Source organism: Ambystoma mexicanum, chromosome 11, assembly GCF_040938575.1.
Source record: "Ambystoma mexicanum isolate Mex_15411 chromosome 11, UKY_AmexF1_1, whole genome shotgun sequence".
Lineage (NCBI taxonomy): Eukaryota > Metazoa > Chordata > Amphibia > Caudata > Ambystomatidae > Ambystoma > Ambystoma mexicanum.
Genome location: NC_090934.1, coordinates 205,063,641 through 205,088,854, shown reverse-complemented (window position 1 = coordinate 205,088,854; position 25,214 = coordinate 205,063,641). Strand labels below are relative to the sequence as shown.

General features: G+C 48.2%; 1 protein-coding gene across 1 annotated transcript in view; it reads left to right on the top strand.

Moving 5' to 3' along the window:
- Positions 1 to 14,114, top strand: part of ZNF683 (zinc finger protein 683) — a 435,946-nt gene extending 421,832 nt beyond the window's left edge. Inside the window, exons 7-8 of the mRNA XM_069622854.1 lie at positions 6,397 to 6,525; positions 13,511 to 14,114. Coding sequence (XP_069478955.1) covers positions 6,397 to 6,525; positions 13,511 to 14,017 — 636 coding nt within the window. The 3' untranslated portion in view covers positions 14,018 to 14,114. The remainder of the gene's footprint in view (positions 1 to 6,396; positions 6,526 to 13,510) is intronic.
- Positions 14,115 to 25,214: the final 11,100 nt, after the last annotated feature.

The window sequence follows — 25,214 nt, the reverse complement described above, 5'->3', positions numbered from 1 at the left end:
CCTCATTGCCCCCTATTGCTCTAGTCAGTATTGCTCTGATTACTTACAGGTAATCTTCATTACTCCTAGTCATACTCTTCCTTGTCACAGTACTTACCGCATGAGGCCCCTGCCTCTGACACAGGACCTTCATTTATTTTTACTATCCCCTATAACTCCTCCCCTCCAACCACGTCATCCAGTTTATATGACCAAGCCGGAGCATGGGACCTTCCCCGCAACAAGGGAGAGGAGGGTCATCAGTACGGCGACGAGGAAGAGTAGGACTAGGAGTGATGAAGATTACCAGTAAGTAATCAGAGCATAACCTCCACGTCCACTCTTCCTCGTACCAGTACTTACCTTATGAGGTATACCAAAGCAGCAATGGGGAAAAGGTCCCAATGAGACACAGAGCCAAAAACAGTTCAGAAAAACACACACCTTTAATAACTCCAAATTCACATCGACACAGACAAAATTCCAACCCCGAAGGAACCAACCCCTGAGTGGGAGACATTCAACCTATAGTGGTTGATGAAAGTGCTTTGATCAGCCCAGGTGGCAGCCCTACAAATCTCGTGCAGAGAAACCCCCCTTTCATCTGCACAGGAAGCGGCCAAACCCTTGGTGGACCGCCCCTGAGCTTGAGCAGGTACAGGCAGGCCAGAAGCCATATAGGCCATAGAGACCACAACACGGATCCACCAGATAATGGAAACCACTGGGGCCTTACGTCTAGCACCAGCCGGGCCCAATTAATCAGAAGACTATCAGATTGGCGGAAAGGGGCAGTCCTAGCCAAATACTCCAACACTGCCCGTCGCACATCAATGTTATGCCATGCCACCTCCTCTGGTGTATGCGGATCCGGGAAAAAAGCATGGAGACCCAGATCTGGAGAGGTGTGAAACCGAGGCACAACTTTAGGGAGAAACTTAGGATCACACCTCAACACCACCGAATCCGGCAGCACCCTCAGCAAAGGGGGGTGACATAATAGAGCCCCAATCTCCCCTAGCCTATGGGCAGAAGTGATGGCAATAAGAAAGGCTGTCTTCAGCGTACGATGTTTTATGTCAATCTCGGAAATAGGCTCAAAGGGAGGCCCTTGGAGAAAACGTAAGACAAGAGGGAGATCCCAACGGGGAAGGCCTTTATAAGTATGAGGACTGAAAGAAGACAAACCCCGGAGCAACTTCCCCACCAACACCTCCCCATCCAGGTGACAATCAGAGTCCCCCAAGCGGAATTTTATGGAGGGCCATTGAGAGCACAGGGTGGAAATCGTCAGGTCTTTGTCAAACCCCTCCCGGAGGAATTGGAGGATAGCAGGGAGGCCAGAACACAGGGGATGGATCCCAGACCACCCACACCAGTCTTGGAAAAGACCCCAATTCCTGCCATATGCCTTCAGAGTAGAGGGTCTAAGAGCATTCATGATAGATTCTACCACAGGACCTGAAAACCCCTGGGACATCAACCTAGCCTGTGCAATAGCCACACTGCCCATTGAATCTGTCGGACTCCCAACCTCAGATTCCCCTGTAGGGGACACAGCCACTTCAGTAACAGCCAAGGTTCCCGGGACCGAAGCTCCAACAGAGTGGGGAATCAACTCCAGTGGGGCCAGAACGGGGCCACCAACAACACAGTCACCCTGGACACTCTGATGTGCTGAACCACCTGGGGCAGAAGGAGGAGAGGTAGAAAAGCATAAAGGAGACCCTGAGGCCACTGTACCGAGAGGGCGTCCACCGCCAAGCCACCTTGGCCTGAAACTGACAGCAGAAGAGGGGAACCTTCGCTGAGGCTGGAGATGCAAACAGATCTAGAACCGGGTCCCAAATCTGACAGAGATCTCTGCAAAGACCTAACCTGATAGAACCAGTTCCGCAGAATAGGGTATCTGGCGGCTGAGAAGATACGCTTGAACATTGTTCACTCTCCTGATATGTGAGGCCACCAATGACGCAAGATATGATTACCCCCAATAACCTATCTGAGCCGCCAGAGCATTCAAGGAGCGGCCAGAACCCCCTTGGCAGTTGACATATCCCAGGGCTGTTGTATTGTCCGTCCGGACCAACACCGCCCGGCCTTCCACAAACCCCTTGAAGTACACCAGAGCCCAGAGAATGGCACTCAACTCCCTCCATTTGATGACCAATGGCTTTCCACCGCATCCCTTGAGCTGAGAGAACCCCCAAAGTTGCCTCCCAACCTTTTCCGCTTGCATCGGTAGTAGAAGTGGTCACCGGAGGAAGGACCAGGGACACCCCTGCCCGAAGATTCGGAACCCCCAACCACCACAGCAGGGAGCCCTTCAGCACAAGGGACACCGGTATAAAAGCATCGTAAGCTTGAGATGTCGGGAGCCAGTGGGAGAGAAGATAAGACACCAGAGGTCGTAAATGAAGACGGGCCCAAGGCACCAGAAAAACGCAAGAAGCCATGTGCCCCTGCAATTTGAGCAATAGGCGAGCCGAGACATACTGCCTCCTGAGAACCCTGCCCAGAACAGTCATCAATCGATGGACCCTCTCCTGGATATCAGATACCAATGGCAACCCCCTCCTAGGGGCATGCTTATACTGGCGAATTGATGGGTCAGCACCCTCCACCGGTATCAGGGGTTCAGAGAACCCCATACAGTCGGAGACTTGAGCAGGCACCTCCTCTACTCCTTCCCTGTCTAGATATTTTCCTTCTGCATCAGCCGATGATGAGGAAGACAGACGCCGGCGCTTGTGTCCATGTGCATGGCTGTGACACCCTCCAAGATGTTTACGCAGCTTCTTCAACTCATTTCTGGTCAGGGAAAAACCTTTTGCCTTCTCCTTTCTTCTCCTGCACAACTCAGATGAAGAGGAAGATGAAGAAGGGGACAGGACAAGATGCCTGCGTTTTGCAGAATGTTTACCGATGGTGAGTATTCCGGAAAAACAGAGACCGAAAGAAGCCCGTTTCACCACTGCAGCCCTCTGTACAGTGGGAACATAGACAACCAACTGAATGCTGCTAGCCGCCAATTTAAAAGAGAGGCCAGAAGCTACAACCAATAGGAAACCCCAAACAATCAGTCTCCTAGGTAACCTCCACCAGAACAACGTTGGGCTGAAACTACAAAAAAATCCGGAAGCTGCCAGAGAACGTTCGGTCCCACCGGTAGACAAACAGGAAAATCACATTTACCATGCTGTGCCTGTTGGGCCCACGCTCTACCCTGTTGAGTATTGGAATTGTCCATGCCCCCAGCTCCTTACCTCACCCCGGGCCTGCTAGACCCGGGCCGAGATGCCCCATGCCGGCCTGCAGCCCTGCAACCTAACCAGACAAGGCAATCCTGCTCAACCGTGCCCCGAGCCCCGCAGTAAGCCCGGGAGCACTGCTGCACCTGCTGGAGCCGAAGGCCCCGCCACACAGCCCCACCAGGGGGCCAGCAATCGTCGCTCCCCGGCGCCCCACACCGGGAACAAAGCCCAACCTGCCAGTGGCAGGAAAATTAAAACTGGATGACGTGGTTGGAGGGGAGGAGTTATAGGGGATAGTAAAAATAAAAGAAGGTCCTGTATCAGAGGCAGGGGCCTCATGAGGTAAGTACTGGGACGAGGAAGAGTGGACGTGGAGATAATTACATGTAGTCTGCATTGCTCCTTATGTGTCCAGACAATGCTCTCCTGCAGCCTCTATTCCCCGGTGTGTCCAGTCAATGCTTCCCTGCAGTCCTCGTGGTTAGCAATGCCTCCATCGCTAACGTCCCCACAGACTTCTTTGTGCCACATGCCTCCACTCAGGTCTTTTGCAGCACCCTCATTGCTCCCCATGTCTAAATCCCCACTGTCCTGTACCTCTCATTGTTCACCATGTTTCCAGTCAATCTTGCAGTACAGTCCTCATTGCGCCCTATTTAGTCAGTTGATCTCCTCATACAGGCCCAAGCGTACGCCAGGGACATCATTTAGGGGTCGCCAGAGGTCGCAACTGCGACCTCTGAGGTCTCCCATGCGACCTCTAAAAAAAACATTTCTTTTTTTTTTTAAATGCAACCTGCCGGGCTGGCCAGCACCATGTGGCTCTTTACTTCTGGATTGGCTGGCTTTCTTGTTCAGGCCCATTAAAAAAAAGAAGGAAAATAAGAACAGGAGTGCCACAAGTCTAACACTTTCAGCACTGACACTAAATAAGAAAGAATAGGAATACCAAATAATGTGTCTTTCTGGAATTCTATACAATAATTGCTACACTCATTAAAGGTTTATTTCAGGCATACTTCAGGAGGTGAGTCACTGATTTAGTCTGTTCTTAAACGCCTCAACTCAGCCTTTTATCCTTCTGAGGTCAATAAATGAGTACCAACACAGGTTGGGTGATACGGTATGTATATTTTTTCTATATAAAGTGCTTAAGCGTAAGTACTATATAATAACACATCATTAACATTTGGTCATGGATGTCTGCTTGCATTCACAGTCATTTGGTAATATGGGTCTATACACACTGATCTTAACGATACATATGCGATCCATTCTTGTATGAAATGTACATCACATTATAGTGATATCGTAACCATATTTTTCGGAGTGTACAATGCTATTTGATGGCACTTCCTGTTTTGTCAACGGGTGAAAGGTCGTGTTCCATCGCTTCCTGCGATATCACTTCGGGGTGGGGTCAAATGGCATCACTTACTGTGATGTCATCGCAGGTCAAGGGTCGTGTGATGTCACTTCCGTTACCCCTGGCATTTTGGTGAAATGACGTCCCTGGCGTACGCTATGCGTCCAGTCAGTCCATGCCTACGGTTATGGATCTGGATTGACAGACTAGGCTCATAAAAAGGCTACTCCCTGCCACAGAGCAAAACTACAACTGGACACAGTGTTAGAATAATAACGTTCTAAGAAGATAGCATATCTCTTCTAAACAGGTGCCCATGGTGTGTCTGCAGAGTTTAGGTTTTGGAAGAGGTGGAAAATGTACCAACACTGAGGAGCAATGCTGCTTTCCACTCATGCGTGGCGTAGTCACCATAGCTCATTACCATATACGGAAGACATGGAGGTAGTGGTCAAAGATGGCCGCTGTTAGTTTTGCTGTCTCAATGAATGTGTAATGGAGTATGATCAGTACTGGGCGTGCTCAGTGTCCTCTTCAGCAGTGAGCATGCGCGAAGCTTGAAAGCGTATGAATGGAAGGTCGCGTTCAGTCCTTGTTTTGCAAATTGTTTCACTTGTTTGCTGCTGAACTGTTACGTTTGTATCGGTCTTCTGGCTGAAAACACTGGAGGATTTGGGGAATAGCTGTTTATGATGTCGACAGAGTTTGCCGCAGGAACCTTTGAATTTTTGTAAGCTATATTAAGTTAATGGCATTTCAGGGTCCTTTACTCTCTGGCAGTTGCTGGTTCATTCTGATCCTGACCGCATTTGGGTTTTCTGCATTGCATGGACATATTGCTGCTTCTCTCTTTTGAACACAATGTGCAGATTTGTGTAGGGGTGGTCATCAGCAGAGGCCAGGAAGGAATGTTCTTCCTGGTTTACGGACAAGGGCCTGGCCCAAGCACCCTTAGCAGAGGCCTGCTCAGCTACTACTGTCAGAGCAAGCCTTGGCCCCCACAGCCCCCATTGCCCCCATTGCCCCTCAGTTTTATAGTTGCTCTTATTCTGTAGCTGTTATTGCTGCCCGTGTTTTTAATTAGTTCTGCTGTCCAGCACTCATTGCTCTAGCAAAACAGAAAGGTGATAGCTGGAAGGTTTTGAATTAATCATAACCACTGGTATTGCTCTGGGCAACCCTCCAGACCATCGTTTTTCAGTCTGCCAAGCCATTACAGAAGGAGAAAAACCATATGAAAATCAGGCTTGGTCCTACCCCAAAGGGGCAGTCCAGCCCGAACTGCTAGGTCACATCCCTTCTGCACGAGACCACAAGCATCCCCAGACATGTTTCAGCCTAGTTGGGCGTCATCAGTGAGGAGTAGCTTGGGTCTCCAGCCCTCATTGCTCTCCATCTTTATAGTTGCTCCTGCTCTACAGCACTAAATGCCCCCATCTCTGAAGTCAGTCCTGTTTTGCACCTATCGTTTCGCCCCATGTCCATAGTCAGCCCGCAGCCCCCATAGCTCCCTCACTCCCCAGACATCTTTCATTGTTCCATACACATGTCCTGTTCACCTACATGGCCATAAGCAATACCGCAGTCGGCTCCAGTAGTGAGCGTGCTGTCCTTCCTTACTCTGCGCTCTCTGCGGTGGGGTGCTAGACTCGATGCCTTGTAGTAAGTGAAGTGGGGGGATGTTCTTGGGCTCCTCGCAGTGACTTTCATTGAGTTTATCGCAGCCAATTTTCTCAGCCATGCAGAGAGCCGGCCCATTGGAGATTCATGTCTGCGCGCTGTCTCGCTCCCCTGCAGGTCCATCTCCGGGTGCACAGCGGCGAGAGGCCTTTCCAGTGCCACATCTGTAAGAAGTGCTTCACGCAACTGGCCCACCTGCAGAAGCACCACCTGGTGCACACCGGGGAGAAGCCCCACCAGTGCCTGGTAGGTGATATGAGGGGAATCGGTGCCAAAAGGAGGGCATGTAGTGGGAAGGCCATCATAACCACAACACCCCCCCCCCCCGGACTCCAAGTAATGGGTCCCTACACCTTCTGAGCCTGAAAACATCATTTGATCCTTGGCCTGTGGTTCTAAACATTGTCTGTGTGGCTCCGAGAGCCAATCTCCTGAGAAAGGTGTGTGCTATCATTTGCAATCAGGGCACGCAAGAACAGAGAGAGGGACCAGCTCATGACATCTTAGAACATCTAAAAACAAAACCTTCCTCAGCAAACTCTATGATACTTGAGAACATGATATGCAGACACCTAGCAGAGTTTCGGTGCCAGAGGCAGCAAGGATCCCAAGCTCTGCAGACATTGTTTCTGTATGCAGAAGTGGGCAACAACATATCACAAGAAGAGTATTCTCAAGAAGGCTTCGAAGAAAGGCCCACCTTGTTCAGATGGGCAGCTCTTTCAAGCAGCTGATCATGGACAAGCAATGTAAGGGAGGCCTCTTTAGCCGTGTAGTGCATACATCCTCCCAGGTTGCTATGGAAACTTGATTCCACAGGCAGGAACCAATTCTATTAAAGGTGTTCTGGTCTGCTGTTATGGGCTAGAGAGCTAAGCAGTTAGAGACAATGGGCAGCTGCGGTGGGGATAGAGTGGCAAGAGGGATCGGGGCAAACACTGTAAACCCTGTGCTGAGCTGTATCCAAGAAACACATAGACTCATGCCTAGCATGATGTGTAAGATATCAACCGATAAGGGCCCCAATCACCCAGGTGCACTAGTTATTCATACATATGTTCCACCATCTGTCGCCCTACGGCTCCCATTGCCACAGCTGGATCTCGTTCAGAGAGGGGCAGACCAGTAATGAGGGGTAAGTACTCAAATGGACAAGCAGGACACCCTTGCGCCACACTAATACATTGTCCCCTCAAACACAATTCAGAAATATTATTCCAATGAACCTCTTCATCTTCATAACATGTGCAGGCACCTTGCTCGGGACTGGGGGGACGTGCTCGCCAATGACTAAACTGCCAGTAAGTCTACTGTCACACCATTCTGCCAGTGTAGCCCCCGAAAGCCTGGACCCCTTCCTGCCTTCTGTGGCATCGCTAGAGGGTGGCTGGGGGGGCTTGCCCCCCCATCTGAAACCCTGTGCCCACCCTTCTGCCCCCCTACCTAAGGTGAGCAGTGACCGTGTTCTCTGTTCGTGGTGTTATTTGTGACACTCACTAAGGCAAATGTCTGCATATCACACGGCAAATGCTCTCCTTTTGTCTCAAAGCTAGCAGTGATCTTGGTATGCATTCTGGCATCGGTATGAACATGAGCACGAGCCACTTCTCAGGTGTTCCTGCCCGGTTTCTGCACAGCAACCTCCATAGTGTGCAGGGCAGCTTGCAGCCCCTCCCATCAGAATGTAGTACTGCTAATGATGGGCCATTAGTCACTGAATGGTTTCGTGCCTGCATTCTGATGGGAGGGGAGGTGCAGTGGGGTGTGGGTAGTTGGTGAGCAGAAAAGCCTCTCTGCAGGAGTGCTTGTGACGTCACACATTACCTTTCATAGGCGGCCCTCCTACTTTTGTCTTTGGCCCCATCTAAATTTGATTCTTTGCGAAGCTACTGTCTGCCTTCCCATGGGGACAGATTCACTAAGGAGTCATTTTAGGGGGCATCATGAGTCACAAAGAATCCCACATGACAAGCGTGCAATGTGTGCCTCCCACAGATCACGTGTCCAAGTGCATCCTAATTTATAGGTAGGCGGGACGGCCGAGGTGCAAATAGCTGGCTGGTAATTGAACATGGGAAAGGGAAAAAGTGAATGAAACTGTTTACTGAACGTGTTGTCATGCAGCACGGGAATAGGAACACTTTCAGGGAAAATACTTTAGTAGTGTTTGTCCATGCGAATTTGGCCGGGTCCCAAATCTGATTTATGACCGTTTGTAACGTAGGCAAATTGTGATCTAGGATCAAAGAAGCAAGTGAGTTGCTTCTTTTTCCTGGATCGCCAGGATCGTATAAACTGCTGTACACAGCCACTCATGTGGACACACCCAATTAGAATATGTTAATTAGGTGTTAATGTGGCCAGACTTCCATAGGCGTGTCCAGGGTGTGGCCTGAGGTGGCACATGCAACCACTGGAATCTGATTGGCCATCGCAGGTGCCACCCTATCACCCTAAATTATGATCATTAAACTTAAAACACAGGAATGCAAGACACTAATGCTAGTAATTAAAGTAGATATGGGTATTGGAGACAAATAGTAAATTAATTCCACCCCAGTCAAAAGAGTCTGGACACGCCACTGCACACTCCCGCCTGGTCATTCTGCCGTATATAGGTTTTTTTCATAGAATGGACACACGCAGAAAGATCTGCGCACGAGGGTCCATAGCCTCTCTAATTGGTTGCTTCTTCCATGTAGCTTATTCAAATAGCCTAAAGCTGGAGCAACTCTAGGGCTGAATGGAGCAACCCTGAGATGCCAACAGGAAAATGTGATTCACAAAGATTTGCTCCAGGGCATCTCAGAGATGCTCCAGGAATCTCCACACTTGCTCCAGTTTTAGGCTTTGTGGATCAGGCATACAATATCAGGAGTAAATCATGAGATGCTCCAGGAATCTCTACACTTGCTCCAGTTTTAGGCTTTGTAGATCAGGCATACAATATCAGGAGTAAATCATGAGATGCTCCAGGAATCTCTACACTTGCTCCAGTTTTCGGCTTTGTGAATCAGGCAACGATATCATGAACAAATCAGGAGATGCTCACATCATCTCCTGATTTTCTCCAATGCAAATCTTTGAGATGGGGACCAATTCCATGCATCTGGGCATATTGTCCTTTTGGACACGGGCAAACTGCACTTGTTTGTGAGCGCAAATACTTATGTGTTTGAAGAATGTTTTGTGAAACCATCAGATATTCCTCTGCGCCAGAGCGAAATCTTTCTCTCACCCCACTTCATCACGCACCCATCTTCACTGTGGTGCTTGGTGTCACCTAGGTTCAGTGCTTTTAATGGCCCTCAGTAGAGACACTTCTCATTTTTGACAACATTAAGTACTGGACTTCTCCGAGCTGCAGGAGAGCGCCAAACCAGTGCTCAAGCACTTGGCGAGTAGAACATGAAAATATGTTCCTAATCTGTAACACCATGAAGGACCTTAGCTGTGGAAAGCTGTTCCTGCTCCCTCTCTCCCACCTGCTCTCTCTGATGATGTCTCTTTCCTACTCCACCTGCAGAACAAGCAGAGGCCAACATGCATCTCAGAGTGTCCGTCTGATCGACAGGGGTGAGCCTCACACCGGTGCACCTGTCCTCCTTGAAGGAAAGGTCTGGGTGGAGCCTGGAAAAAGACTTAGCTCAGAAGATTTTCTCTCATTGAGAATCTGCAGAGCAACTCATTAGGAGGAGCAGGTTTGAAGCAAGGCTATACACTGGTCTACTCACTGTCTCCTGCTCCTGGGTAAGATGTTTCAGCATCCCATGCTCCCAACACCCAAAAAAAATGGGACATACACAGAGAGTGAAAAAGAGGGTGAGGACATGGGCGAGTGGGACACAAATCGAGAGTGCGGCACGAATAGTGGGACACAAGGGGTAGACACTCGCAGAAAGTGAGACGAGTGCGGCACGAAAAGAGAGACACACAGAGGGAGTGAAAAAGAGGGTGAGGACATGGGCTAGTGGGACACAAATCGAGAGTGCGGTACGAATAGTGGGACACAAGAGGGAGACACTTGCAGAAAGTGAGACGAGTGCGGCACGACAAGAGGGACGCAAGGGGAAGACACTCGCAGAAAGTGAATTGAGTACGGCATGAAAAGAGGGACACAAGGGAGAGACACTCGCAGAAAGTGAGACGAACAGAGAACTACACAAATAGAGAGGGCCACATTAACAGGACTGATCTGGAAGCCCAAACAGGCATGAGAGCAATTTCTGACCGGGGCGAGGCAGGGTCTCAGCTAGCTCCAGCTCACTTAATGTCTAGACTGGCGAGTACCCACACATAAAAAAGGTCACCCACAATGTAATATTCTACTGACAAGGAACCCCAAGTGGGATCAAAACAATACACACAATGGGCCGAGGTCCCTGTCACCTTATGGTAAATTGAACTATTAAAACATGTAAATAATACACACAGAAAATACTTTTATTCATATTTAATTTAATTTGGCAACATTTCAAAAATATAATCTCTTCAATTCAAAAATATACAGAACTTTAAATGAATGAATGCCCAGTCTATTTTATATACATGCTACACAACGGTCCTCCTCTAAATAAAGCCACAGCCCCCAAAAACATTGTCTGTTATGAGACAAGGACGCTATACAACACTCTCCAACAGCTACTGCCAACATCCACGCCACAATACTCACACAGATACAATAGCGATCTACATGTAAATATATGCTTAACACATATTAATCTGATATGCATTATACTGTTCACAAACAACCAGATAGTGCACTCAATTCACATCAATCCCAAGATGTAGAACTGATGGTTAAAGATATTCCTGGATGCCTACTTGAGTTTCAGCTACATGGGTCCATTTCGTTTCTCTACCCAGCCTTCTTCAGGGCATACCATGCTTGATTTGAGAGGGTATCTACACGTATCCACAGAAGTGTCTGCCATACTGTTATACGGTTCCATGTCATTTCATCGCTGGAATTTTCAAAGCCATGCATTTCAAAGTGGAAATGTTCATCACATTTTTAAAAAATGTTTTTTGGGGGCGGGGGTGCTCCCCCAAACACACTCTCCGCCTCCTATTTTACCTATTCCCTAATCCCCCAAACCCTTACCTGCCCTTTCCCCCCCCCCCTAAAAAAAAACAATGAACCTTAGTGCACGTTGAAGTGGCAGGCTTTGAAAAATCCGGGGATGAAAGGACGTCGTAAGCTGTAATATATACAAATTCATATATAATTAAGAACTACTGCATCTATAGTCACACATGCTCACAACCGATTAAATTCAAGTGAATATACTTGAATGAAAGCAACACACCTTAGTGTACCTGCATTTCTTTTCCCCACTGGGCCCAGGTAGCTAATAAAACTCATTTTACACAGGCATGAGGGCTGGGTCTGTAGGTAGGGACAGGAAAGGGGTCCACGGGACAGTACATGAGGAGAGGGACTGCATCCGGGGAGAGGGCCAGTCCCAGAGGAGGAAGAACAGTGCCAGCCACGGAGGAATAGGGTGATGTGAGGATGGGAAGTGCTGCAGTAGAAGTGGCAGTGCCAGCGGAGCTCTGGGAAGTGCTAGAGGAGGAGGAATAGGGCCACAGGAGGAGAGGAAGTGCTGCAAGATAGCAGAGGAGGAGGTGGTAGAGGGGTAGAGGGGCAGAACACTCCAGCACAGGTAGAGTAGGGACAGGGGTGTAGCGCAGAGAAGTGGCAGTGCCAGAGGAGGACAGATAGCACCAGAAGTGAAGAAGAAGGGTAGGGCAAATGCCGGAGGAGGAGTCAATATATTGTCAGTGGAGGAAGGACACGGCCAAAGGAAACAAGGGAAGGCCAAGGAAGAAATAACATTGCCTCTGGTAGAGGGGCAGGGCCTGGGATGAAGTGGTTGTGCCAGAGGAGTAGAGGAAGTACAGGGATGGCATCTCTGGTGCAGGAACAGCAGAGGATTGGGAATACGTATGATGATAGGTTATTTATAACGTGCTTAATACCCAGAGGTTTTTGAGCACGGACCCGAGGATTGAACCTGTGTTGCTCCGTGTCATCTTGCTTCCAAGGTGAGCACGTTGCCCCTGAGCTATCCTCCCGAGACGTAGTGGAACAGTGTCCACCCTATGGTATTGCCAGTCCAGGAACAGGCTCTTACCTAGTTTATTGCCTGTTATGAAGTTGGTTTTGCCCTAGAAAATAAATGGTGTGCCCCCAGCAGTATCTCCCCTGGAGTAGGCTCTGCCAGGAGCTAGTGCATGCCATGTAGAGGGATCTATTGTAGTAGTGTCTATTCTGCAACAGTGTTTGTTCTGGAGTGGGGTCTGCCCTAGTGGGGTGTGTACCTGGTGGGTCCACCTTGGTGTTTGGTCCACCATGGAGTAGGATCATCAATGGCGTACTATCCACTTTGGAGAAAATTCTGCCCTCTACTGGTGTTCACTCTGCCCATGGATGTGCCCTTGGCTGGAAAATCTATCTGCATTGGACCAACTATGAACATGGATCCATTTAGGGTACGCCTAGGGGGACCTTCTCAATTGCAGACTGTTGGAAATGAGGGGCTATGTAGGCACTAGATGTGGCCACACTGCTCAATCTAAACTCTTCAAGAGGCAGTATAGTAGGCATGAGAGAGAGTGAGAGGCCAAGACTTAGGGCCTGATTACACGGAAGGCAGTAAGGGTTAACGGTCACCGGTAATGGTACCGGTGACCGTTAACCCTTACCGCCTTACTACGAAGTCCCTTTGCGGGTAGGTACTTTAACGCCTGCTGTTTAGCAGACGTTAAAAACCAACCCGCAAAGGGACCTTGGTGCTAATTATGGTACCGCAATTTGCGGCACCGTAATTAGCGCCTTCCCCATTCCCATAGAGCCCTATGGGGAAAAAATGGGAATGGGGAAGGACAATGGGGGAAGGGGGAATTACCGCCCCGCCAACCTTGGAATAGGGCGGTAATTCCCCTTTCCACCAAGGCGGTGCCGGTATTTTCCCTCCACCTACCATGTAATGAGCCCCTTAGCCTTAAAGAGATAGGAGGCATGAAATACAGACAACAACATGTATTCACAGATGTGGCCCCTAGCCTGGCTGATGGGGGCTGGATGAGCACATGAATGACTACATCATAGTTTAATCAAAGGAAAGTCAAACACAGAGGAGTAGCAGAGAGCTGCTAATTGAAAGTTAATGGTCACTGCTCTCCAATATGTGATGCCTTCTTTCTAACCCTGTCTTCTCTTCTGCAGGTCTGCAACAAGTGCTTCAGCAGCACCAGCAACCTCAAGACGCACCTCCGCCTGCATTCGGGTGAACGCCCGTACCAGTGCCATCTCTGCCACAACCGCTTCACACAGTATATCCACCTGAAATTGCACCGCAGACTGCATGAGCGCCCGCGGCTGCATCGCTGTCCCAGCTGCTCAAGGGCCTATATCCACAGCATCAGCCTAGAACTCCACCGGCATGGCAACTGCCCACTCTTCTCATGTCATGGCTGCAACGCCACAACATCCCGGGTGAACGGCATGATCGATCAGTTCGACCTGAGCGAGGACGCTTTTAGTCTGGTTGAAAGTGGCCTCGACCCCCACAGTGCAGTTCTGCTGATGGAGACCCTTATCTTGAGGGAGGTAGAGGCGGGCTACACCAGAAGTGTTCGAAGGGAGATCACGCCCATGTACTTCCCAAGGCAGGCGCCATCTTGTTTTATGCTGAAGCAGGAGGAGCCACAGAGGCCAATGCAGACGGCATGACCTCAAAGCGGGATTGCCATCACACACGCAACTGCACCACCCAGAGAAAAATACAGAACACACAGCATTATTAAAATATACTTTGTTACACTATGAATATGCTGTCGCAATTTTTGTTGGTTCCCTAACAAGATGGTTAGATTTGCTGTGAGGTGGATAATGTAGAGGTAAGGTAAGCAGACGTCCTGTTTTTGTCCGGACTTCCCCAGAATTGGGACCCTTAACTCCCCACCGCCCCCGCCCCTTGTCCCGAAAAATGTTTTGATAAAAAAACACGCCCCTATTTTGTCAACAATTCTAACCTAAGTTGCTAACATAATAGTTGGGCTTGAACCTGCCAATCTTTTAGATACCATCCACATTCACTTACTGCGGATGCCACAGAGATTGGATGCAAACCATGTAAATAAAGCAAGACATGTAATTTCAAATGGAGCTCCTTCGTTATTAACATGCACACATCCACGGACAACACTGCACACAATTTATATGCAGATATTTTGGAATGGGGGTAAGGTGGTTCTGGTTAAAGGTGGTGGGAGCTTGGTAGTCCTTCTTTTATGGTGTTGGCCGTCCCGTTTTTTTTGTCTGGCAAATCTGGTCACCCTTTGTAGAGGGCACGTTATGTCACCATCAATGTGCGTTGATATGTGAGCCATTCTCATGCTTTACTCCATATCTTGCCCCCACTCACCTGACAGTTTCGACCTCATATAGAATAAACATTATGCTGCAACTCTATCATTAGGAATTCCTACACCTTAGGAAGCACTTTCAGCTCCCCCCCACCATTCAGTGGCGGCTCCAGGAATCAAATTTAGGGGGGCACACAAGGGGCCACCAGAAAAGGTAGGGGGGCACCTATAAATAGGCAATGTGAATGCCTTTTCCAAATTGAAGGGAGCGAAGAAGCTGGAAGTGTCCCATTGGAGATAAAAAGGGTTCAATTCTACAGCACAATGTTCAAGGAAAGTTGGATAAAACATTAAATATTCGCAAGCAATTCTGTAGGAAAAGTTCAATATTCTAATACTTCTGATGCCAAGGAGTCAACTGTAAGTACAATGCCTACTATGCATCATAGGTCAGTTTAAATGACACCAGCTTCAATATTGTGCCAGGATATCATGCAGTACACAGTATAACAGAATTAATTGCAAGGTGTTACAACCAAAATGCCATGTTATTTCAAAGTATACCTTAGTGTTGCCCAAATGGTGCAGGGTGCTATCGATTCAGAGTGACCCGAGTTGCAAATGAAAGTGCCAACCTGCCTAGGGAACTGTTTAAATACACCTTGGCTCTCTTATACACGGCAATGTTCTGCTCAATGTGCCAGCTGCCAGTTAAGTATAGCCTTGCCAGTTTCAAACAACTCTGATTCATCCCAGTCAGCATAATGTCAGTTCTAACAGTGCCATGCCAGCCTTGCTGAAGCATGCACCTGTGTGGCATGTTCTGATGTAAGTGCAACCTCAAATCCACCAATAATGTTTATTTATTTGTATTTGTATAGCGCACTTGTAGCCCAGAGGCATCGAGGCGCTGCCAACATATGCCTGGTCAGTCACCATGTGCAATGTATTGCCTTCTAGGGTCTTCAATAATATGCGATGTGCAGCTTCAAATGTCCCAATAATGCCAGTTTATGGTTGGGAGAATCACCATATTTAGGAATAGTCCCACAAGTCTAAACTCAAATAACCCAACACCACCATCACCTGGAACGCAAGCCTCATACCTGCAATCCTGCCCACACCACCTGGGTGCAAGCCCCATACCTGGCATCTTGCCCACCCCAAAACATGAACTCTATACCTGGCATCCTGCCCCCCCCACCACCTAGAGCACAAGCCCTATACCTGGCATCCTTCCACCCAGAGCACAAGCCCGATACCTGGTATCCTGCTCCCCACCACCATGTTTGCAGGCCCGATACCTGGCATCCTGCCCCCCCAACACCTAGAACGCAAGGCCCATACCTGGCATCATGTCCTCTTCACGAACCAGAGCACATGCCCCATACCTGGCAACACGCCCCCCACTACTCAGAGCACAAGCCCCGTACCTGGCATCCTCCCTTCCACTACACAGAGCACAAGCTGCATACCTGGCATCCTGCCCCCTCTACCCAGCGCAAAAGCCTCATAACTGGAATCCTTCCCCCACTACCCAGAGCACAAGCTCCATACCTGGCATCCTGCCCACCCCCCATTACCTAGAGCACAAGCCCCATACCTGGCATCCTGTCCCCCACCCCCAAAGCAAAAGCCTCATACCTGGTATCCTGCAGCCCCCACTATCTAGAGCACAAACCCCATACCTGGCATCCTCTCCCCCACCCCCAGAGCACAAGCCCAATACATGGCATCCTGCCCTATCCCCCAGCCCTACTACCCAGCGCACAAGCCCCATCCTGGGCATCCTGCCCCCACCACTAAGATTACAAGCCCTATACCTGCCATCCTGCCACCCAGAGCACAAGCCCCATACCTGGCATCCTGTCCCCCACCCCCAAACACAAGCCTCATACCTGGTATGCTGCAGCCTCCACTATCTAGAGCACAAGCCCCATACCTGGCATCCTGTCCCCCACCCCCAAAGCACAAGCCTCATACCTGGTATCCTGCAGCCCCCACTATCTAGAGCACATGCCCCATACCTGGCATCACGCCCCCCACTACTCAGAGCACAAGCCCCGTACCTGGCATCCTCCCTTCCACTACACAGAGCACAAGCTGCATACCTGGCATCCTGCCCCCACTACTCAGCGCAAAAGCCTCATACCTGGCATCCTTCCCCCACTACCCAGAGCACAAGCTCCATACCTGCCATCCTGCACCCCCCATTACCTAGAGCACAAGCCCCATACCTGGCATCCTGCCCTCTCCCCCAGCCCTACTACCCAGCGCACAAGCCCCATCCTGGGTATCCTGCCCCCACCACTAAGATTACAAGCCCTATACCTGGCATCCTGCCACCCAGAGCACAAGCCCCATACCTGGCATCCTGTCCCCCACCCCCAAAGCACAAGCCTCATACCTGGTATCCTGCAGACCCCACTATCTAGAGCACAAGCCCCATACCTGGTATCCTGCAGACCCCACTATCTAGAGCACAAGCCCCATACCTGGCATCCTGTACCCCACTCCCCAGAGCACAAGCCCAATACATGGCATCCTGCTCTCAAACAGATAGAACAGAAGCCCCATACCTGGCCTCTGACTCCCACTCCACACAACAGAAGCCACACACCATCCAGGTCATGGCAGCACCCCCTCCCAAACAAGCCACTTTGAGCGGAGGTGGGCAGCGTTGGTTGTACGGCCTCATGATGTTGTTCCCGAGGCATCAGCCCAGAAGTGCATTTCTCTTCTGTTCTGTGCTGGCTTTCTCAACAGAGAGGCAGCCAGCACAGAAACCCAGGCCCACACCTGCCACATAGGGGGAGGAGTGGGGTGCACAAGGGGATGCACATCATTTTGCAGGGGAGGCCAGTGCCCCTCCCTAGCCCTACCATAGAGACACTACTGCCCCCATCATGTCTGCTTCTGGTTCTTACCATTCGTTTGCATATATATATTAGGGCGCGATCGCCGCCCTAAGTTTAGGTGAAGCCTGTGTACATAGATTTTTCCCTACCCTAGCATTAAGGTGACATCTGTGTACATAGACTTTTTTCCACAAAATCCCACCTTCTCAAGCAAAAGGCAGCAGCAAAAATGCATTCCAGAGACAGCAGAGAGTGTCCGAGGTTGGGTTTTAATAAGAGGCCCAGGGGGAGGTTTCAAAAGTGTGCAGGGAGTGAGGGGATGCTGTTCAACATATAAATATGCTGTACCGAATTGCCTATTTTATTTGAATGTTAAAAGTTTGGTATTGCACGTGTTCTATATACATAAATACATATATATACAACAATGCCAAGGGACGGCCCTGTACTCCTTTGCATCCATCCCCTCGGCCTCTTCTTTTTTTTTTGTGAATTCTGTTTATTGGCATTTAGTAATACAAATAACAAACGGTCAGCACTACGTGCTGGTGATATCCCCTGGCGGCCCACCGTGCCCCCCCACCTTGAAACATCTCCATCATTTCAATATTTATTACAGTACATGAGACCTGATGTCTTTGAAATCCCAGTCCTTGAGCCACGGCCAACTTCATCGAGTATAAAGGTGTTAGCATTCTTCCACAGTCCCTTTGTAGGTTTTACTTTCACAGTACAATATTCCGACCACGCCAATTAGCAGTCTGCTTCCGTTGTAGGCGAATCCCCCCACTGTCCCCGGATTGTTGGATCAAGTAATTCGTGTAGGCATCCCAAATATTACTGCTTCTGCCTCGATTTTGACTCGGCGACCTCCAACCATGTTCCATATCAAGAAAGTATGTAATGTCTAGCTTCCTTTGCGAGTGTTTTGTCCTCCTTTTCCCCCTCGCCCCAGTGCATCACCCCCGCTGCTTAGCCAAAATAAGTAGCAGACTAATCAATTTCCTGGTATATTTGGGGACATCTTTGGTGTAGCCCAGTAAGCCTATTAGTGGGTCCGGCTGTACCCTAGGCCTCTTCTTAAAAACCAACCCCAGGCACTCTCTGCTGCCGCTGGGATGCATTTTCCTGCTGCATTTTGCTTGATAAAGTGGGATTTTGTGAAAAAGTCTATGCATGTCACCATAACTATAGGGTGGCGACCGCCGTCCTATTATATATATGTAAGAGAATGGAGGAATGGTAAGAACCGGAAGAGACGTGATGGGATCAGTGGTGTCTCTATGGTAGAGCCAGGCGGGGCACCGGCCTGCCCTACAAAATGTTGTGCCTCCCCTTGTGCCCCTCTCCACCCCTACAGGCAGCAGCATAGTTTTAAAACCAGAATGCATAGGGCCTAAACAGAGATGCCAAGGGACATATATATATATGTGGTATAGCGTTCTTTCGTCGATGGGTGACATTTCAATGTTTTTTTCCGAGTACATTTTACCGAATAAACTCATCGAAATATATAGGGGGGTGTTGGAAAAGTATATATATAAGGGGGGAGGGTGGTAGGGAATAGGTAAAAAAATAGAGGATGTGGGCAATCCCCCAAAAGTAAAAATAAATCAATTTAGATTCGTTTTTCGGTATAAAATACACAGGGAAAAACCATCCGAATTGTACTCTTCGATGAAATGACATAGAACCATATAGATATGTCCTTGGCATCTCTGTTTAGTCTTTATGAATTCCGATTTTAAAAAACGATGCTGCTGACACACAGCGTTGTCTTTGCCAGGATAAGGTAACCTAGGCCCTGTCCCTTGTCTATCCACTCTTGGATGCAAGAGCAGTGGCGTAAACTAAACTCAGAAGAAAAAGGCTTTCATTCCTCGAGGCTGATCCCTCCCAAATGTGGTTGCATGAACTGGGGTGTAATGCCTGCCCTTACTCTTGGGCACATCAACCAGAATTCACAAGAACTGTGGTGCAATGCCTGCCCTTGCTCTTGGGCACATCAACCAGAATTCTGTGTCTCACCTTAAATGCTAAACTCTCCATCCTACCTCAGATCCGGGATATCTGGAAGACCTTCCCCATTCTGGGATTTATGGCCACCAATGTGATATCCTCCTGAGTAGGTTGCAGCACTATATACGACTGCCCAAATCGGTGTGTTAGCTCAGATTCCTTTTTTTAGGAATTGCACTGTGAGATAATCCCTTTGACCAAACCCTTCCACCTAACATGTCTGTATGCCATTGTCTGATTCCATCAACTGTCACCCTGCATGTGCCACATTCGATGACCACACCCCAGCAACCTGGGCAGCACTCGCCCAACACTGCTTTTGGACATGCCTTTCACTATTTCTGACCACTGTCAAAGTTTACTCCCCAACCCCTCTACCAACATAATAGTTCTCTCCAGCTTCAAATGGGCTCCTCTTAGTTCCCCGTTTCGGCCAAAATGTTCGAATAAAAAAAGCTGAATAGCGTTTAGTGTGCATTCGGCATGGTCAAAATGACCAAAGCCCATAATACCGAACAAGCGGAGCAGGGTTTGCGGGGGTGTCTCCCGCCCCCCTAGTGTGGGATTATGGTCTGCTCTGGTTGCAGGGGTGTCCCCCGCATAATTTGAATGCACAGCCGGGGAGAAAACAACCACAATCTCAAAAGCTCGAGTTGCAAAATGCAAACAAGTGAGCTTTGTAATTTTGTAACTCAAGATTTTGATATTCGTTTTTTCAAAGTAGATCCTAGTTTCCGTTGACCCCAGCGTCCCGTCCCAATTTCACTCACCCTGGGTGTGCGCCACACATGTCAGTCTAACGGCTACCACCCTGTGCTGATGACCACATGCGTTGCTTTCCTGAACAGGGATTTCGGATCATAACTAAATGGGTCACTGATTCAGCCTTGGACAAGTCGACATTTGGAGAGCTATGTTTTGGAGAGCTATGTTTTAGTGTGCTGTGTTTGAATGCCTCACATTTGTAGACTGGAGTAACAACTTTGGTAAATACGAAGGTCCACCTCTTTGCTTTCCGAAATCCAGTGTATACAAAATGGCGCTGCTCATGTACTGACGCAAGTCAACAGAATGAAGAAGACCCGTCCCTCACACATTCATCACTGGTTGGTCTGGTTGCTTTTTGGAGGGGGATAGTTAGATCTTTCTAGTTTAGTGAGTGCCGCTTTGTGAATACATTGTTCCAAATATCAGACACGCCCACCATGGGGCTGTGCCTTTTCGGTAGAGGCGGCTCTATGGTGGGATGCTGTCATGCGATCCATCAAAGATACTTACGTCAACTATCGTTAATTCCGCAGGGCCCTCGAGGGGGACCATTTTCACAGCCAAGGCATCTTGCCTGCTGATATTAGAAAGGAGGCAGGCTTACCTCATGAAAAATCTCCTTCGTATGTTTACTCCAGTCCAGGGACAAGTCGCATAACTCTGTGAGTTAAATACATCTTTGACGGTGTCACGTTTGGAAATCAGCCTCGTTATATTAGGGGTGGGCGTTTTGAAGGGAAGTTTTGTCAGAGGACAGGAAGTCCTCAGTATGTATGAATAAAGGAGGTGAGGCAAGACGCACTGTGTGGGTCTCCTTTATTTCAGGTACAGGGCCTGATTGACAGTATTGTCCATCACCTCTAGGTGTTCTCCGACCACCACAATGGAGACGAGCGAACCCTGCATGCCAGCTGAGGTCCGTAGCTGACTCAGCGTGCGACGCACAAGTCATGGGCGTGGCCTGGAAGCTGCCACTCGGGGAGCAGCAGTGAAGGAGCGCTCAAGTGCTGCGACCCTGGGCCCAAGGGTGCACTCACCAATAAGGCACACAGGCGAGATGCAGGAAGGTAGTGCCCTGCGACCCTGATTCATCAGGCAGTGCATGCCAGGACAGCCCTTTTGGCACAAAGTGAGGCGGGGAGCCACATGCGGATAAGTTGGAGGGGGCTTGGTTTTTCCATGGTAGGGCGCACCCTGCTCCACAACACCTATAACAAGGCAGAGCAGCACGAGGGTCATCCAGAGGGTGAGCCATCTGCATAGATGCATGCACCAGCATGTGGGCCCCCAACAGGCAAGTCATCTATGTGTGTGCCTTAAGAGGAGTGTGACGAGGCCCAACGGCAAGGTGAAGAGGCCCAATTGCGAGAGTGATCAAACTAGGTGATTTTAAGATGTCAGAAGATGAGGTGCCAGCGAAGGTGTCTGCGCGCTCATCAGGGATGTTTCAAATGGCGCAAGGGGAGGCCATACCATGGCAACTACCTACAGCATTTGACCTCACGGACACATAGATCTTGGGCCTGCGATGGATTCACTGGACCACGGATTTCAAGGTTTATATCGGCACTATGTGCCTCATGGATGACGAGAGAAAGAAAAACTTGTTAACACTGGCTGCAGGAGCAGCTGTGCAAGACATATTATATGAGCTGGTAGATGAGGAAAAGGTGATGTTTCGGGAGATACAAGAAGCATTTTGAATGTATTTTGCTCTATACACCAATGCAGATTATGAGCGATGTGTTCCATATGACTAACAGGAGAGAGGTGAGTCACTGGACAACTTTGTCATGCAACTCCAAATATGCATAAAACATTGTGCATTTCATCAACACTCAAATGAGGAAGCAGACACTCCAAAGTTATAGCGGGCTGCAAGTCTCCTGAGTCTAGGAAAAAGCTTTTACAGAAACAAAGATCACTAGATGAGATCCAGGCAATGGCGAGAGCGGAGTCAACCATTAAACAAGTACTCAACATGAGTACAGTAAAACTTTCCCTAACATCAAAGGAACAAGAATCCGTCAAGAAACTGATGCCAGCTCACAGTGAGGGTGCACAGAAAACAGACAAAACATGCTTTAGGTGTGGGTATGAGTTCCCATGTGAAGGCACATGCCTGACATTAGGAGAACGATGCACAGCATGCGGAGGAGCCGATCATTTTCGAGCAGTATGATGGAACGCTCCTGCCACAATGCCACAGGGAGCATCACTGAGAAGTAGAAGAAGACACCTTAACTATCGCTCAAATGATCACAAACTGAGCCGCAAATACAGGAACTACTGACAGACTGAGGGAGAAAGTGACAAATATCAGTTGAGGGAACCTTATAGATCCCCAGATGATAGATCAGCAAGGAATATCGAGGCTTAGTACCACCAAAAATGAAATCTGCCAGTCACAATGTCAAAGTTATAAGTATAACTTTTATTCTGTACAGATACAAATATGAAAGAAGATAGCTATCTGGCTCTCAAGCACCTCCCAGTGTGTACCAGCAGACACTGTGAGGGGAGAGAGTACTGGACATTACAAAACTCACAGTATTTATACTTTCTTCCCCAAGCCCGGTTACACTGTCCAGCCCCTCTTCAAGTTACACAGTTGCTAGAGTTCATGCCCAGTTCACATAGCAATTACAGCATTGTTGTTTCCAGGTTTAAGACACAATCCTTTACACACGAAATACAATGATGACTTACTTTGCTTTTCTTGGCCATGTAGACTCTTCCTTGTTCTTGAGCTTTAGGGTAAGTCTAATTCCAAGAGATGAGCACAAAGGGTTTTTCCCAAAGCACACAGCTTTAGTTGCTTTGTATTGTGTTCCATTGTTTGAATGAAGATGAGGCTTGTAGACACAGATTACACTTTGAATGGCAGTTCATCTTGATTACAAGGTCTCTTTGCACTGAACAAACATTATGCTCAAAGTTCACTCTGCTCAGTGGCAGCTGAAAACATAGTTAACCATTTCAGGACAGAAAGCAGGGGTTAGAATCAAAATGGCAGATGTTTCCAAAATGGCGGCAAAGTCAACTCTATTTAGATCTGTTTAACCACAGTTTTTAATACAAATGCAAATGCGCTTAGGCCAACATTCATAATCAGATGGTATTTATGTGAACATGGTTTAACAAACCCTCCTTTTGGCCTAAGCCAAGAGCATTACCCAAACATTCGTATCATTCAAAAACCATGCATCAATATCCGTACATCCTGAATCCTATGCTTCAAAAACATCATTTGCCATTAACTCTTTGATGGTAATATCCTGCATTATTAAGGCATTAGTAGCTTTCTCAGGCATTTGCATCTTAGCTCCTAGTGGACCCATTATTTGTGCACAACATCCTCCTATCATGGAACATATGACAGTAAAACTTTCCCTAACATCAAAGGAACAAGAATCCGTCAAGAAACTGATGCCAGCTCACAGTGAGGGTGCACAGAAAACAGACAAAACATGCTTTAGGTGTGGGTATGAGTTCCCATGTGAAGGCACATGCCTGACATTAGGAGAACGATGCACAGCATGCGGAGGAGCCGATCATTTTCGAGCAGTATGATGGAACGCTCCTGCCACAATGCCACAGGGAGCATCACTGAGAAGTAGAAGAAGACACCTTAACTATCGCTCAAATGATCACAAACTGAGCCGCAAATACAGGAACTACTGACAGACTGAGGGAGAAAGTGACAAATATCAGTTGAGGGAACCTTATAGATCCCCAGATGATAGATCAGCAAGGAATATCGAGGCTTAGTACCACCAAAAATGAAATCTGCCAGTCACAATGTCAAAGTTATAAGTATAACTTTTATTCTGTACAGATACAAATATGAAAGAAGATAGCTATCTGGCTCTCAAGCACCTCCCAGTGTGTACCAGCAGACACTGTGAGGGGAGAGAGTACTGGACATTACAAAACTCACAGTATTTATACTTTCTTCCCCAAGCCCGGTTACACTGTCCAGCCCCTCTTCAAGTTACACAGTTGCTAGAGTTCATGCCCAGTTCACATAGCAATTACAGCATTGTTGTTTCCAGGTTTAAGACACAATCCTTTACACACGAAATACAATGATGACTTACTTTGCTTTTCTTGGCCATGTAGACTCTTCCTTGTTCTTGAGCTTTAGGGTAAGTCTAATTCCAAGAGATGAGCACAAAGGGGTTTTCCCAAAGCACACAGCTTTAGTTGCTTTGTATTGTGTTCCATTGTTTGAATGAAGATGAGGCTTGTAGACACAGATTACACTTTGAATGGCAGTTCATCTTGATTACAAGGTCTCTTTGCACTGAACAAACATTATGCTCAAAGTTCACTCTGCTCAGTGGCAGCTGAAAACATAGTTAACCATTTCAGGACAGAAAGCAGGGGTTAGAATCAAAATGGCAGATGTTTCCAAAATGGCGGCAAAGTCAACTCTATTTAGATCTGTTTAACCACAGTTTTTAATACAAATGCAAATGCGCTTAGGCCAACATTCATAATCAGATGGTATTTATGTGAACATGGTTTAACAAACCCTCCTTTTGGCCTAAGCCAAGAGCATTACCCAAACATTCGTATCATTCAAAAACCATGCATCAATATCCGTACATCCTGAATCCTATGCTTCAAAAACATCATTTGCCATTAACTCTTTGATGGTAATATCCTGCATTATTAAGGCATTAGTAGCTTTCTCAGGCATTTGCATCTTAGCTCCTAGTGGACCCATTATTTGTGCACAACATCCTCCTATCATGGAACATATGACAGGAAAACATTGTACACAACATCAAAACAGTATAATACCAAGGACTATCATAAGGAATGCAAAGCTTTTCCAACCCCATGATCGCAACAAGTCCCAGAACCAAGTACTACGATTCCAATTTCCCTCTGTGACATGTACTTGCAGAT